At 44.4% G+C, this 16,709-nt stretch overlaps 1 protein-coding gene across 14 annotated transcripts in view; it reads left to right on the forward strand.

The window, feature by feature from the left end:
• Positions 1 to 16,709, forward strand: part of HUWE1 (HECT, UBA and WWE domain containing E3 ubiquitin protein ligase 1) — a 171,255-nt gene that overhangs the window by 138,893 nt on the left and 15,653 nt on the right. For 10 of the 14 annotated variants that reach the window (XM_047714756.1, XM_047714760.1, XM_047714757.1 and 7 more), the window contains 18 exons: positions 530 to 741; positions 1,190 to 1,372; positions 4,137 to 4,309; positions 4,664 to 4,812; positions 5,564 to 5,639; positions 6,469 to 6,567; positions 7,155 to 7,288; positions 7,476 to 7,644; positions 8,978 to 9,206; positions 9,840 to 10,018; positions 10,300 to 10,389; positions 10,540 to 10,694; positions 11,955 to 12,000; positions 13,519 to 13,806; positions 14,874 to 15,165; positions 15,364 to 15,494; positions 16,007 to 16,221; positions 16,298 to 16,586. In XM_047714756.1, coding sequence (XP_047570712.1) covers positions 530 to 741; positions 1,190 to 1,372; positions 4,137 to 4,309; positions 4,664 to 4,812; positions 5,564 to 5,639; positions 6,469 to 6,567; positions 7,155 to 7,288; positions 7,476 to 7,644; positions 8,978 to 9,206; positions 9,840 to 10,018; positions 10,300 to 10,389; positions 10,540 to 10,694; positions 11,955 to 12,000; positions 13,519 to 13,806; positions 14,874 to 15,165; positions 15,364 to 15,494; positions 16,007 to 16,221; positions 16,298 to 16,586 — 3,109 coding nt within the window. The remainder of the gene's footprint in view (positions 1 to 529; positions 742 to 1,189; positions 1,373 to 4,136; positions 4,310 to 4,663; positions 4,813 to 5,563; positions 5,640 to 6,468; positions 6,568 to 7,154; positions 7,289 to 7,475; positions 7,645 to 8,977; positions 9,207 to 9,839; positions 10,019 to 10,299; positions 10,390 to 10,539; positions 10,695 to 11,954; positions 12,001 to 13,518; positions 13,807 to 14,873; positions 15,166 to 15,363; positions 15,495 to 16,006; positions 16,222 to 16,297; positions 16,587 to 16,709) is intronic. The other 4 variants (XM_047714763.1, XM_047714765.1, XM_047714766.1 and 1 more) reach the window with 4 other exon arrangements.

Here is a 16,709-nt window from a genome sequence, read left to right on the forward strand (position 1 = left end):
GTTCGAACTCCTGCCACTTTTTAGCCCACGTTCCTTAGCATGTTGTAGGTATCAGTAAATATTACAATTTAATAGAATACTGAAGGAATTGTAGCACTCAATTATGAATCAGGATTTGAATCCTTTCCATTGGCTAAGTTTTTTGTGCAGGCCATGTTTCTTTGGGCCTCAGATTACCCATCTGTCAGATGGGGAAAATACTGAACTTGGCTTAACTGTTCTATAGGTTTACTGTGAACAGTTCTATCAAATATCACACATAAAAATGTTTGAGAAATGCCAAGTGACATGTAAATAAAGGTGCTTAAACTGTGTAATGAGAAATGAATGAGATTTAAAAGCATAAAATCTGGATTTGCTACTAGCTTAGCATGTACCTTCAACCCTTGGTCTTCTCATCTATAAAGTAGACCTGATCATTGACAGGATGACTTGAAGGATCAAATCTCTGTATATGTACCTTGCTGATATGCAAATAATATGGCATAATTATGCTTGTGAGTAAACGTCATGGTTAATGACTTTTCAGGACTGCAGTGTGCTAGCTTTTGTTCTGGACCACCTCCTCCCACATACCCAGAATGCGGAAGACAAGGACACACCTGCCCTGGCCCGCCTATTCCTCGCAAGCCTGGCTGCTGCAGGGAGTGGCACAGATGCCCAAGTGGCCCTTGTGAATGAAGTAAAAGCAGCCCTGGGACGGGCACTGGCTATGGCTGAGAGTACAGAGAAACATGCCAGGTAAAATCCATGCCTGATGTAGTGCTAGTAACCAGTAGCATCCCCTTAACTGCATTCCTTGTCCATGGGATTCCTTGCCCTTGAACAAGAGTTCTGGTCCCACTGGCACTGTGTATCCTCTGGTCCTCTCAGATAGTTCTAGTGCTTCCAGATACCTAGAGTATTGATTACATTTGGAGGAGGATACAGCTTAGAGAAAAAAACAAAGGGATGTTTTCATTATATTTCTGAGGTCTTGAAGTTCAACATGCTATTCAGTCTCACTTTTTAAATTATGTGTAAAGAAAACTAAGAGTGCTACCACTCAGGGAGTGAGCTCTCACCTCTTTCAATGTTACTTCCACAAGGAAATACTGAGGGCACAGGAGGGTTTATCTGAGGTGAGTTAGTGAAGACACCAAAGAACAGGCAGTGTTCATATGATAGAGGTGTCACACTTCTCTCCCAGGCTTCAGGCAGTGATGTGTATCATCAGTACTATCATGGAGTCCTGCCCCTCCACCTCCAGCTTCTACAGCAGTGCCACAGCCAAGACCCAGCACAATGGCATGAACAACATCATTCGACTCTTCCTAAAGAAGGGACTGGTTAATGACCTGGCAAGAGTGCCTCACAGCCTGGACCTGTCTAGGTAAGGTTATTCCTGAACTCCAGCTGCAGGCTTTTGCCCTCTCTTTAGTCATGCTGCTTTTATTTCTTCATTTGCTTGTATTTCCTGTATCCTCATCAGATGAGTAGTGAGCCACCAATGTGATAGGAAAGATTTAGATATAGGTGGGAACCTGAGTTCTTAGTATCGTGGTTAAGCAAGACACTTTGCCTTTCTTTAGGCCTTAGTTTTCTCATGTCCTGCAAACTCAAGAGTTAGACTGTATGAATAATTTTTTCCCAAGCTTCCCCCACCTTAATTAAAAATAACCTATTATTTAAAAAAAATAACCTATTATTGTAAGATTATATGTGTATCATGAGAACTACAGATGAGCAAAAATAGATATCACTGCCACTCAGATAACACTGTTACCTACCACATATCTCTCAGTGGTTTTCTTCACATACATACAAAATGTATTTTTTACTAAAATGATGTTATATATGTTGTTGTGTAACCTGGGTTGGGTTAGGGGGGTTTTTTTGTTTTTTTCAGTTACTATGTCTATCTTTCGGGTGTAAGTAAATTTTCATCCTTTATATATAATGCCCAAATCCATATTCAAAAATTTTTGTGCAAACCAGAATCTAGTTATAGATCTTGCATTACTTCTGATTATGTCCTCTGAATCTCTGTTATTCTAACACAAAACCTTAATTTTTTTAATCTTCATTTTATTTCTGTTAGTGACACTAACTTGTTGAGGTGGTCAGGCCTGCCGTCCTGCAGAATGTCTTGCCTTCTAGATTTGGTCCATTGCAGTTCCTTTACTTCCTGTTTTCTGTAAACTTCTAATTAGAGCTTGAAGCTTAATTTAAAGTTATTGGTTAGGATATATCATAAGTGTGTACATCTCATATTCTGTCATGGGGCAACACATCTCTTTGAACTATCAAAAATCATGACAAAACTGACTACTTAGAGTGATAATTGTCATTGTACTATTGTATTTTCCCTTCTTACTATAAAGTAATTTATGTTAGTATTTTGGCACTGTATAAATGTTTGGTTTCCTGTCAGCCGTATACCTAATTAAGGATCTTAACAGTAAGTGATAATCCTTTCCTGTTCTAATTTCTGTGGGGATTATCAGTGATAACTTTTTCAATTCTGTCATTCCTTCTACACTATTAGCTGGCATTTTTGTGTGACAAAGCCCTATTCAAGGGGTGAGTCTGGTTACCCTGAAATACAGTTCCTACTGAAAAGGCAGGATAAAAACTTTTTTTTTTCTTTAAGTCACCAATTTTTAGAGTAATCAGTAGACTTAATCACCACCCCAAATGCAACTTTTCTCTGGCTTTTCAATTTTCTGTTTTCGCTGATTTTTTTTAAATCAGTAATTGAATTATTTGGACCACTGCAGTCATTCTTTCTCATTATATCTTTGGCCCATGGGGCCTCCTCAGACTGGCTTCTTTGTCCTTTTGATACAAATTCATCAGCTTTTTTTTTTTTAAGATTTTATTTATTTATTTGACAGAGATCACAAGTAGGCAGAGAGGCAGGCAGAGAAAGAGGGGGAAGCAGGCTCCCCACCGAGCAAAGAGCCCAATGTGGGGCTCAATCCCAGGACCCTGAGATCACGACCTGAGACGAAGGCAGAGGCCTAACTCCACTGCGTCACCCAGGTGCCCCTCATCAGTTTTCTTAAAACGTTTAAAAATTTCAAACTCAGGAGTGTAATGAGCACCATATGTCTCATCTGGATTAACCAGTGTTTATCATTTCTGTCCTGTTTGAGTTCCCCCATTTAGAAGCTGAATCATTTTGAAGTTCATTGCAGACAACATGATGTTTTAACCTCTGAATGCTTCAGCATGTTTCTCCTAAAAATAAACATTCTTTTACATGGCTAGAATATCATCACATCTAAGAAATTTTACCATTGATATAATAGTACTCACTATGTATTTCATACTCTGATATCCCCAATTATTCCAAGTATTACACCTTGAGGGGAGAGTGGTTTTTGTCCAGGATCCAATGAACATCACTTAATTGCATTTGATTATCCCATATCTCTTGTTATGACATTTAACTGTTTTGAAGGATCTAGAAAGACAAATGTAGAATATTCCATAATCTGGATTTGTCTAATTGCTTCCTTATATTCAGGTTTAGGTTAAACTTTCCAGCATGAATAGTATATAGGTGATGTTTGCCCTTATTGGTGCATCACACCAGGAGATACATAATACTAATTTGTCCATTATTGGTAATGTTAAGTTTGATCAGAGTTAAAGGTTAGCTTTCCCCTTTTTACTTAATAAGTTTTCTATGGGGTGATGCTTTGAGTTCACTTGAAGATTATATGAATATCCTATGCCCTGAGGATTTTTAACTCCATAGTTTTAGCATTTATTGGTGATCTTTGCCTGGATCACTTACATTGTTGTCTGAAAAGTGATGATTTCTGACTTTATCATGCCTGTTTATTAGCAGGCATTCTTTTATAGTGAAGATTTCCTTCTGCCTGTTTGTATCCCTATGGCTGCAGATTCTTTTTACATTTAATGTAATACCATTACCATCATTATTGTTGATATTTCAGTGTTTCAAATTTGGCCTGTGATAATGATGACCCCATTAATTTTTTAAAGCTTCTGGCACAAGATGTCCCAGACTCACCTTGTATCCTCCATGCCTCATCCCTGGAATCAGCTGTACTCTGATGTGTCTTGGTTCCTCCTTAGTGTGAGTTTCTGTGCTAAGTCCATCTCTGTATCTTCCTTTATCTCAGTCCAAACATGGCCAACACAGTCAATGCTGCTTTGAAGCCTTTGGAAACACTTTCCCGGATTGTTAACCAGCCCAGTAGCCTTTTTGGCAGCAAGAGTGCTTCTAGCAAGAGCAAGTCTGAGCAGGATGCCCAAGGAGCTGCTCAGGACTCCAATAGCAACCAGCAGGACCCAGGTAGGGAATCAGAGCCAATGGACTGAAGAGCTGGCTGGGTGGGCATAGCTGTTTTATGGGTGCATTGCATCACAACTGTTCTGGCTTGGTGTTGTTTCCCTGGGAACTTGCTGGCCTTCCAGAGATCTGTCATAGTGGTGTGGGAATCCGCCCCACAAAGAATTCCTTCAAATTGCAGCCTTATTTGGCTCTCCTCACACGTAGCCTTGTCTTTTCCTTTGTCACCCATTCATTTATTCTCTGAGAACTTGTAAACTTGCCCAGGGAAGGGACCTTATTGTCTTCATGCTTGCCTCATGGTGCCCTGCACATAGGCACCCTTTGATTATTTTGCTGGTTGGTTGATTGTTTCAGGCGAGCCTGGGGAAGCAGAAGTGCAGGAGGAGGATCATGATGTCACTCAGACAGAGGTGGCAGATGGGGATATCATGGATGGGGAGGCTGAAACCGACTCAGTGGTGATTGCTGGGCAGCCTGAGGTGCTCAGTTCACAAGAGATGCAGGTAGGGAGGCAGATCACCCAGCATACCCCTATTGCGGCGCTGAACCAAACCCCCAAGCGGTGTGGGTGGGTGAGTACTTTAGATCTTTGCCTCAATGCTGTCTGTTTTGCAAAGGAACACAGATGATACTCTTAGTAGTAGTCAGTAAATGTGCTTGAATTGTATTAAATGAGGGGTGGGGGCAGGGCCAGGATGCCATCCATGTACTATGAAACAGAATAGATCCCAAGAGGAAAACTTAAGCACAGGTGAAATGTGGATGCAGAAAACTGGCCTGAGCCCTTTGGGCCCAAGGTATTTGATTTATTTGGCTCTGGTCATTAATGGAAACTCCTTAACATCACTGTTGTGCCTGTAGCATCTGGTCTCACTGGAGCATTCAAACCAGCTATTTTCTAAAGACCCTAAAGAAGGCATTGTAATTTCTGGAGCTAGTAGCAGTGGTAAGAAATGGGGCCTACAGTCCTAAGCTGCTAGCTCTGAGGAGATCTGCATGTATTCCTGGATGGTAAAACAACTAACCAGATCTGAGATAACTGGGATGAATCCATTTGAAGGACAGTCTGAGTGCGGATTGGCAGCACATGGTAGTTTCTGTGCTCTTAGCACCAAATGTGTGGTGTTTATGCAACATGTTCTGTCACATGTTATCCTAGAAATATATACTCCCTTGCTGGCTTTTTTTAGGGTTTCCGTGCTAGCGCAATGATAGACTTGTGTGCATCCATATATATGTTCTATTTCTCTCCAGGTTGAGAATGAGCTGGAGGACCTGATAGATGAGTTGCTTGAGAGGGATGGCGGATCTGGGAACAGTACAATTATAGGTGAGAGCCCCAGAACTGAGTATAGCCTCTTCCTTTGCCTCAGTCTCTCTTGGGAGGACCCTTTTTCTCATCATCTGCTTGCTCAGCTCTGCCTAAGGGCTCATAGCCAGCCTAGATTGCTGCTTGTCTTGATGTTGATGGTCTTACAGATGAGAAATTCACAAACCATCTACAGACCTGTGGTGGCAGGTCTGAAGCATTGCCTGTGTGGGGGAGGTGGAGGGGGTGGCCATCAGTACAGATGATACATGAGGCACATCAAGAGTGTTTATTCATGGAAGCCTAGAGGAGGCTTTAGAGGCTGTAGGGTGAGAAAGTGCTTTCCTTTCAGTTCTTCAGCAAAATCCAGGGGCTTTCCGCCTCTGAGTCTCAGTAGTGTAAAAAGAGTGATCATTCCCTAAGGGTGGCCCTTTTTACAACTCAAAGGGAAAATGGCAAAAGTTCCCTACTGTCACCTGGCTCCAAGGGTCTATGTGTTACTTGTTTTTATTTTATTGATAAAGGAAATCAAAGGATAAATGGAAGTAGACCTCTATTTTTAAATTTGACAAGACTTTTTCACACCCATTATCCTCTGTGGTTTCACAATTAGTGGGATTGGCAGGGCAGGTGTGATCATCCCATTTTACAGATGAGGAAACTGAGACTCAGACAGGTAAAGTGACTGGCCAAGCTCACCTAGCTAGTCAACAGCAGAGAACCTAGGTCTTCTCCCTCATCCAAAAAAAAAAAGGATATCTGCTGGGTGTACATAGCTACTTTAGGCGCACCCAATCTGGAAAGGGAAGTCCTCTGTTGTTCAGTGAAGGCTCTGCTCTGTAACCTTCAGTGAGCAGAAGTGGAGAGGATGAATCACAAGAGGACGTGCTGATGGATGAAGCTCCTTCCAACCTCAGCCAAGCTTCCACCTTGCAGGCCAACCGAGAAGGTGAGAGTGCCGAGGCCAAAAAGGCCTCCCTTCTTGCCCTGCACGTCTGACAGACACTACACTAGGGTTTTCCTGGAGGCAGCTGCCCACATGTGCAGAATAAGGAAGCATCTGTCTGCATGCGCTGACATACACCATCCACTTTATCCTCAGCCAGTTTTTCAAATAACATGTTACTACTGCTTGCCCAAAAGTTTGTCACTTCTTACTTGGTTCGCTTTCTTCTCACCCACCTGCTATCATCGCTCCAGATTCCCTCTTACCAACAGGATGCAGTCAGTAGTAAAGTAGGACTGGAAAGGCAAAGGGGCACCAGCAGACTTGGCCAAGTCCTAGACCATGGCTCCTGAAGTACCACCCTATAGCCAGCCTCCACATTCAGCCACCCTGCTCAGCGTGTTGATGCATTGATTGGCACTCTCAGGAAATCAGGGCTGGCTCACTAAGTCTGTATATCACCCCAGATCTGGTTCTTCCTCTCCTAGAGTCAGATACCCCATCGCCTTCCCACTCAGTCTGCCGGCCTGCACAGTAGCCTGTTTGCTAGCTACTCAGTATAGTCCTCCAATGTGCTCCCTTTGTTTTAGATTCCATGAATATCCTGGACCCTGAGGATGAGGAGGAGCACACTCAGGAAGAGGACAGCAGTGGCAGTAACGAGGATGAGGATGATAGTCAGGATGAAGAGGAGGAGGAGGAGGAAGATGAGGAAGATGATCAGGTGAGGGGGGACTGTGTTTGGGCTGGTTCAGACAACCTCTTCCATGGGAACACAGAGCTGGAGAAAACCAACAGTCTGGGTTGCTAGCCTCAGCGCCTCCCTCCCTCATGTGCAAATGTGGCCATGACACCAGACTTCAGAAAACCCTTATCTCCAGCAATTCTCCATCTCCTATTTTCCCCTTAAGGAGGATGATGAAGGTGAAGAGGGAGATGAAGACGATGACGACGATGGCTCTGAAATGGAATTGGATGAGGATTACCCTGATATGAACGCTTCTCCCTTGGTCCGATTTGAGCGCTTTGACCGGGAGGATGATCTCATCATTGAGTTTGACAACATGTTCTCCAGTGCTAGTAAGATACAGGGGCTCAGCTGGGTTTTACCTCTTGATTCGTATACCCTTCTCTAGGGTAAGCCAAGCAGTGAACCAGAGCAGCTATCAATCTGATACAGCACTTCTTTTCCTATGCTGACTTCCTGGGGCAAGGGATATCTGAATCCATCTCTCTCAATAAATGTGTACTTAGAAGAAGGAATTGTGAGAGGCTGCTTTTGTTCTCTCCACCTCAGTAAACAGGCAGCCATTTTAGAACCTGGACAACTTGATGATTTGCTTGAATTTTTTTTTTTAAGTGAGACCAAGGCTGACTGCATCAGGCACCCATGTGCATGCTACAGTGACAGGGCAATCAAAAATTCTTATGTCTGTAACACTGGATCTTGAGAGTTTGGATGAACACCTTTGAGCTTGGCATTGGGGAGTATATTTGAGCACATTCACTCTGGTCATCACGGATGCATCTTTTCGGAGGAGAGAGTGAATCTCTTCCCTTCTCCCCCATCAACAACAAAGTTCGCTTTTAGCATCTAGTTCTTAGAATCAAGCTGTCCTGAGAAGGCAGGTCTTAACCCCAAATCACAAGCATGATATAGCAGAAAATACTGAACTGTTCTGGTCTATTGTCTTGGCCAAGTAGTCTCTTACCTCTTTGAGCCTCAGTTTGTCACCTGTAAATGAAAAGTTCTAAAAGAAAAAAAAAAATGGGTTGTATTACATAATTTTCAAGGTGCCTTCTATTCTGTGATTTTCTTTGCATTTTTGTGATTTCCATCAGTCTTCCTTTTGTTGAGCCTCCCTTCATTTAGCAAATTAAATATTTGAGGAGTGCCTACTGCTTCCTAGGCACTCAGGATACAGCAGTGAAAAAGAAAGCAGTCCTTTTCCATGAAAGGAGCTTATGGTCTATTAGGAATTATAAGTTAGGAGGCGTTACGTTGTAGTATGTAAGAAAGCCCAGAGAAAAGGATTATTAAGCCAATCTGTAGAATCAGAGGAAGTGACATCTGGGCCAAGAACAAAAGAGCAGGTGAAGAAGGGGGATAGGAGTCCTCTAGGTGAAGGGAGTAGCATGTTTTTCAGGGGTCTAGAAGCATCACTGTGGCTATAGTGTGAAGAATGGATTGGGAGAAGGTACTATTTAGGAGGCTGTTGCTATATCTAGATAAGAGATTGTGGCATAAGCTATGGTAGTGTCAGTGATTATAAATGAGGTGTGGGAATGAGGGAGAAAGGACAAAGCTCAGGTTTCCGTGTGAGGAAGTAAGGCCCAGGAGACATGGTTCTGTTGGAACAACCATGGAAGAGATTTTTTTTGGCACTGACCCCTTTACATATTGTCCTTGCAGCAGACATCCCCCCATCCCCAGGAAATATCCCTACCACTCACCCACTGATGGTACGCCATGCAGACCACAGTTCTCTGACGCTGGGCAGTGGCTCTTCCACAACGCGTCTCACCCAGGGCATCGGGCGCAGTCAGAGGACCCTAAGGCAGCTGACGGCCAATACGGGCCATACCATTCACGTTCATTACCCTGGGAATCGCCAGCCCAACCCTCCTCTTATACTCCAGAGGTAAGTTATATTTGTCCCATTTCTTAGGATTGTATGTGCAGCTTTTTGGGGAGTACTAAATTATGTAACAGTCTTTTTGCTTAAGTGTCCTCCTATGCATACATTCAGCAATCAATGAAGCATCTCATGTGCCAAGCACTTAACGCTTTAAATATAGACAGGACAAGATTTCTGCCCTCAGTCTTAGAGTTTAGTGGAAGAAACAATATCAGAGTGAGAGAAAAGGACATAGGTGTCATAATGGTCAATGTACAGGCTACAGTGAGTACACAAGAGAGAGAGGGTACGGTGCATGGCATTATCAATGACACACACTGTCAGGAACTAATATCCAACCTCAGCCCAAATAAAGTTGGCAAGCTGATAGTTAGAAAAGTAACTAAGATTTATGCTTAGTGGGGCACCTGACTGGCTCACCCAGAGGAGCAGGCAGTTCTTGATCTTGGGGTCATGAGTTAGAGCCCCATGTTGGGTGTAGAGATTACTAAAAAAAAAAAAAGATGTATGCTTAATATGATCAGGTCCATAATAGCGTTAAGCATTTCCAAGAGGGTACAGAAAGGATCTCACAATAACAGATTGCAGGACCCCTATGAATTACAGTGACCATGGTACCCCACCATCACCCTACAGGTTGCTTGGTCCTTCTGCTGCTGCTGACATCCTTCAGCTGAGCAGCAGCCTTCCCCTACAAAGCCGTGGCCGAGCCCGCCTCCTGGTAGGCAATGATGATGTCCACATCATTGCCAGATCTGATGATGAACTGCTGGATGACTTCTTCCATGACCAGAGCACAGCTACCAGCCAAGCAGGCAAGTTTGTTTGGTGAAAGGAAGAGTACAGTTTTTTACATTCTTCTTTTTTCTTGCTGAGGGAAGGCAGAGCAATATCTGCCCTGCCTAAAGTAACCACATTTTATCGGATCCAGAACCACTTGATAGTTAGCCAAGGTCAGCAAAACCTTTACTATCTCTGGACACTTGTGATGTGCCAAATGTTGTGATAGACTTTGGGTCCTGTTCGAGAAATATGGCAATTTTGGGATCAGATGACATAGGACCAGGCCAAGAATCTCACTCTTCTGCCTCTACAGGGACCCTATCCAGCATCCCCACAGCCCTGACCCGCTGGACAGAGGAATGCAAAGTTCTCGATGCTGAGAGCATGCATGACTGTGTTTCAGGTATGTGACAGCTTGGTTATTTGGGCAGTAGTGAGCCTTCCACAGCTGGGAATGAGTGTGTGGGAATTGCTGCCCTCATTCTCTGGCCACAGGCTCTGCCTCTTGGCTACCTCCACTGAGCAACTTCTGATCTCTGCTTCTTTGATCCAGTTGTTAAAGTGCCCATTGTCAATCACCTGGAATTCCTGAGGGATGAGGAGCTGGAAGAGAGGCGGGAAAAACGCAGAAAACAACTGGCTGAGGAAGAAACAAAGATAACTGACAAAGGCAAAGAAGATAAGGAAAACAGGGATCAGAGTGCACAGGTGATTTTCAAGGGCCAGAAGGATTCATCTTTGGCTCTGTCATCCTTTATTTTCATATGGTTTTGGCATATACATAGCACCAGCGATTAAAGAATCCTGAGATGTTCACATTGAACCTGAGAAATGATTCCTTCCAGATACACCCTACATTCACATGGGGGTTTTTTTAGGGGAAAGAATTTCAAACCCTGATGGAAAACTATTTCTCCAGTGTCTCTGCTGGGGAAAACTGGAGCAAGAACCAGAGTGGCTCCTAACTTACCAGTGACACTGCGTAGTCTCTGCCTTCAGTGACTGCAGCTAGACAAGAAGAATGATTTCAATTATGCCCATGCTCTTGGTGATTCAGTTGCAGTTCACTCAGTGGATTGACTGACCAAGTGTGGGGAGACCTTACTTACCAAAATGACCCCCTTCCATCATTTGGATAAATTAGGCTTAGGCTTCAGTCAGGAAATACTCATGCCCTAAACCCCAGCACCACATGTCATTTTCTAAGGCTTGATTTTCAATTTGCAAAATCTCTAGCATTAGACTTTGGTTTAGAAAGAAGCTACCTATTTTGAAATTTCTGGGATGTTGAATAATACTGGCTTTAAAATATATGAAATATATAGAAATAAGAAATTAACCAGCAGTTAGGATATCAGATTAAGGATTTTAAAAATACTCAGGATAACAAACTTGATACAACAAATGGATAGAAAATAAGTAAGCCTGACATATGATTTTAAAAGCTGGAGTGGACAGTTGGGGTGCCTGGGTGGCTCAGTCAGTTAAGCATCCAGCTCTTGGTTTTGTCTCAGGTCATAGGATGGAAGGTTCAGGGTGGAGTCTGCTTGTTCCTCTCCCTCCCACTTCTGTGCCCCTTCCTTCCCACTCACGTGCTCTCTCTCTTCGTTCTCAAGTAGATGAATGAATAAAATCTTTAAAATCAAACAAACAAAGCTGGAGTGAACAAAACGAGCCCAAGGAAGGGAAATACATAGTGATGAAACTTTAAGGAATTCTTGCTGGTCTCATGGTTGTATTTAAGTCATGTTCTGTGCCAGGCACAGCCTCCTGGCTGTTTCCCCTTGTTCCCAAGCCATCTTTCAGCACAAGTATGTATTAGAGATATATTGCACTTTAAAATGCTCATCTTTCATCCAGGATCTTGAACTCCTAGGTGGCTTATGTGGGCAGGGGTAGCTATTACAGTTTTCTACTGTCTTACATGCTTACGGAAGTCCCACATTGGTCTGTCCCCTCTCTTTCCAGTGTACTGCATCTAAGACAAATGACTCCACTGAACAGAACCTCTCAGGTAACTCTTCCCCTTTTTCACGTTCCTGCTAATTGGTTGGTTCTTTTTCCTGACCCTTTCAAGTAGCTGGCCCAAAGTGGGCTGAAGATGAACACTGGTGCTCTGTGGGATGAGGTAGTAGATTGTATAGTTTTAGGGTCATACCCCATCTTGGAGATAACTATACAGTCTACTGTCTTTCCCACGGTGGTACACTTCCCCTCCGACGTGCTCTGTTCAGGGTCTCACTCTGATCATGCTGTGCTGCTTTCTGGCATGTGTAGCAAGGCTATGTGTCCTGTTGCCTTTGGTGACCACCGTGGTGTGGTGCTTCATGAGAATATCTGATGGCGGTGGTTCCCAAATGCCAGCCCTCTGTGGAAATGAACAAAATAAAGAGGGTTTAATGAGTTTTTCAGAAAGCTGAATTTATTCAATTTAAAGAACTGGTTTTTATAGAGATTATGTCCTTCCTAGTTCTTTGGTATCAAAATATTTTTATTAAGTGTTATTGACAGGATGCTTTCTTATTTGGCTAAACTAACCTACGTTTGGTAACCCTATGTTAGTCTCTTTCTATTTTTTCCTTTTTATATAAACTTTGTGAGTCTTCGGAATCTAAAAGTCTAGGGATGTTATCCTGAGCAATCTGTTTTTGGCATCTGTGGGCTAACTGGTATTACTACTATATGTTTTGTATTCCTCCTTCTAATCTTAATGTCAGCAGCTATTTCATGGTTCTGATAACTTGTCCATGTGGTATTATGTCTCCCCCACCCCTATTTCCTCAGAACTTTCTTCTGCTTCCCTATGCCTTCTGTCTCCTTTGGCATTTGAATTGCAAAATGAGATACTAAAGCCTACACAGTTTTTGTGTTTTTTTTCTCTAAACATTTAAAGTGGGTGGTAGGTGTTCTGGTGCCTTTAATCTAGCAAAAGGTCTTTGAAAAGGTCTGTTACCAGGTAAAATGGCCTTTTGTCTGCTGCCCTTGCTAGAGGATTCTGCTCATGCCGGGGTGAGGTAGTAAGTTGTATTGTTGTGGGGTAGGGATTTTAGGCCCCAATTAGAAGATAACTATACAACTTACTACTTTCCCTGGTGTGGGCATATTCATACTTAGTCTTGGCACTGTTGCCTCCATCAGAGATACAGATGTTCCTGGGATAATCAGGACTCTTAAGGAAAGGGAGGTCGAAGGGGATAGGGATATTGAGGGTGAGGCAAGTATCATCATAAAGTGACTTTGAACTCTTTCCCCTTCCACCCAGGGCATAGAAAGGATTCAATTCTTAGGATCTGTAAAGATTCAGATCTTCAGTTCTTGAGACTAAGATAACACTGTGCCTTAGCCCTCATCCTGGGTATACCAGATGAGCCACATGCTGTTCCTAGGAACACTTGGGGGCAGGGTGGGAGGATATTCCTACATTACTGACTGGGGTGGGATACTTGTCAGGCCACATGTGCTGATTGAGTGGCTCCCTGGTTTCTTGGCTGATTGTCCCTTAACACCTGCATTGTTATTCTTTCCGAGAAAGATGGGACTCCTATGCCTGACAGCTACCCAACAACCCCATCTTCAACTGATGCAGCTACATCTGAGTCCAAGGACACCCTTGTCACTCTGCAGCCTTCACAACAGCAACAAACACTCCCACCCCCACCAGCCTTGGGAGAGATTGCTCAAGAGCTGCAGTCCCCTGCTGGAGAAGGGGGTAGCTCTACGCAGCTATTGATGCCTGTAGAGTCAGAGGAATTGGGTCCCACAAGGCCAAGTGGAGAAGCAGAAACAACTCAGATGGAGTTGTCCCCGGCTCCTACTATAAGTGAGTAGAATTTCAAGGTTTGGGTGAGGAGTGAAGGGTGATTTAACAGGAGGGAAAATGGACATCTTTGGAGTTTTTTACTGTCCTTAAAGAAATAGAAGTTCGGGTCCTCAGAGAGTAGAATCTTAGCTTGCATATTTTCTTTCTTAGCTAAAGTTGAGGTTTCTTCTCTGTGGACTCAAGTGATCATATATCTGAGTGTCGAATGATACAGGTGATAATGCGAACAGTTTATTGAGGTGATCACTTTTCCTGGGCTATCATGGCAAGCCTGTTACTTCTTTAAAAGCAACCTTCCTGGGGCTCCTGACTGGCTCAGTCAGAAGAGCATGCAACAACTCTTGATCTCGTGGTTGTGAGTTTGAGCCCCACATTGGGGGTAGAAGTTACTTTTAAAAAATAGTAAATAAACATCCAAAACAGAAACAACCCTCCAAAGTAGGTAGTATTATCTCTGTGAATAAACTGAAACCCACATGAGATTATTAGCCCAAGACCATTCAATAAGTGATTGAGCTAAGAAAAATCCAGATCTGTTGTGTGACTTTAAAGCTTGCTCTCCTTCAGTATCCTTTAGGGATGGCAAGCACATCACCCACCCCACCCCACCCCACACACACACATCTCTCCCATCCTGGCAAACACTGTTTATCTCATGGCACTATTTCCCACTGGTTTGCAGTAGGGCCTCAAAATTCTTCACAGCAGTGTTCCAACAGGGTAAATTGAGACCTGTTTGCTATTCCTGCTCTGCACCATGCTGCCTGTGATAGGCTCTGGAAAAACCTTAAGGCGTAGGAGTTTTTTATTTCAAGGACCCTTCTTTAGATAAACAAAATCAACATGCATGTACAAGTGGTGCCTGCATGGAATCTGAAAGTGACAGACTCCCTTCCTTACCTGGGGTGCCTAGGGAAAGGTGTTTCACAGGCATACCAGGAACATCATGAGGAATTGAGCTGAGCTTTATAAAGCGTATGAGACTGAGGGGGAATGTCAGGCCAGCAAGACAGTAGAGAAGTGAGAAGTCTAATCTGGCTGCATCTTAATTCGGCCCCCTCTTCTAGGCAGAGATCTAACCTCTCCATGTGACTTCCTCCTAGCCTCTCTTTCCCCAGAGAGAGCTGAAGATTCTGATGCGCTGACAGCTGTCAGCAGTCAACTAGAAGGCTCTCCTATGGACACCAGTAGCCTGGCTTCCTGTACCCTGGAGGAGGCTGTGGGTGACACCTCAGCAGCTGGTAGTTCTGAGCAACCCACAGCAGGCAGCTCCACTCCAGGGGATGCCCCACCTGTTGTGACAGAAGTGCAAGGCAGGGGCGATGCGTCAGGGGAACCTACCCAGCCCCCTGAGGACAGGTAAGCATTGTGTGAACAAGAGGAAACCAGAATATGCTGGTGGGTATTTCAAGCCACATGCATACTTGTTAACTCTTGCACACGCTTGGTGCACTGGGGAAATCATCCTGGCTTCTCTGAGAGTGGGGTGTTATGGGAGTTTTTTTATAAATGGGGAAACATTAATACCAAGAACAACCTGAAAATTATTTTCTTTAGCTCTCCCCCTGCATCCTCTGAGAGTTCTTCCACCAGAGATTCTGCTGTGGCCATTTCTGGAGCAGATTCCCGGGGAATCCTAGAAGAGCCACTCCCTTCAACAAGCAGTGAAGAAGAAGATCCCCTTGCAGGTGAGCTCCATGTGTGCTTAGGCCATCCTAGGGTTATGTAGGCTTCTAGGAGCCTTTGGCATGGAAATGCCCACCAGTTAAATGGTTCCATCCACATGGAAGGTGGCATACGTATGGGAGGAGGACCAGCAGTAAGGGGGTGCTGGTGCTGCGTGATGGAATGAGCCCAGGCTTTGGAGTCAAACAGATCTTAGCTCAGGTTACCCACTCTGTAGTCACCTACCTTGAGAACTTGGAACCATTGCTTAACTTCTCTGATCCTTATCAGTACTAAGGGGGGTTGATAATAGCTACGTGGTAGGGTCTTGATGAAGATTAAGTGACAGCATACACGAAGACTGTGGCACATAATAAGAGCTTTTCTGAGCCTAGGGAAGGTGAATGGGCCCTCTTTGTGTCCTCTGTCCTTTGCATGCATTGAGGTTAAATAAGGCCATGGGTCTCTTTACTCCGAGTACATTTTAAGCATTGGTAGAAATGGGAGTCCCTTCACATTTTGTGCCTTCCCTCAGGTATCAGTCTACCCGAAGGTGTGGATCCATCTTTTCTGGCTGCTCTGCCTGATGACATCCGCCGGGAAGTCCTGCAAAACCAGCTGGGTATCCGTCCACCAACTCGGACTGCCCCTTCAGCAAATAGTTCAGCTCCTGCAGTGGTGGGCAATCCTGGTGTGACTGAAGTGAGCCCTGAGTTCCTGGCTGCCCTGCCTCCAGCCATCCAGGAGGAAGTATGTGAGCAGGGAGCTGGTGGGGCTAGGCTGCCTAGCTATGGGTATGCCCCCATTGACTTCTTCTGCTCCGTAGGTGCTGGCACAGCAGAGAGCTGAACAGCAGCGACGGGAACTGGCACAGAATGCCAGTTCAGACACCCCCATGGACCCTGTGACCTTCATCCAGACCCTGCCCTCAGACCTGCGCCGTAGTGTCCTGGAGGACATGGAGGACAGTGTGTTGGCTGTGATGCCACCTGACATTGCTGCTGAGGCTCAAGCCCTGAGGCGAGAGCAGGAAGCCCGGCAGCGACAACTCATGCATGAGCGGCTCTTTGGCCACAGCAGCACCTCTGCACTCTCTGCCATCCTCCGAAGCCCCGGTACAGAGGGAGGCAAGTGGGAGGGCTCTGAAATGTTTGGCTTTGGTCACATGAGGCTCTGTTGTTCCCCTTTTCTGTTATTGGACCCAGCTCACCAACTACCTCCCCAGTTTTAGTTTCCTT

This window comes from Lutra lutra, chromosome X (assembly GCF_902655055.1).
Source record: "Lutra lutra chromosome X, mLutLut1.2, whole genome shotgun sequence".
Classification (NCBI taxonomy): domain Eukaryota; kingdom Metazoa; phylum Chordata; class Mammalia; order Carnivora; family Mustelidae; genus Lutra; species Lutra lutra.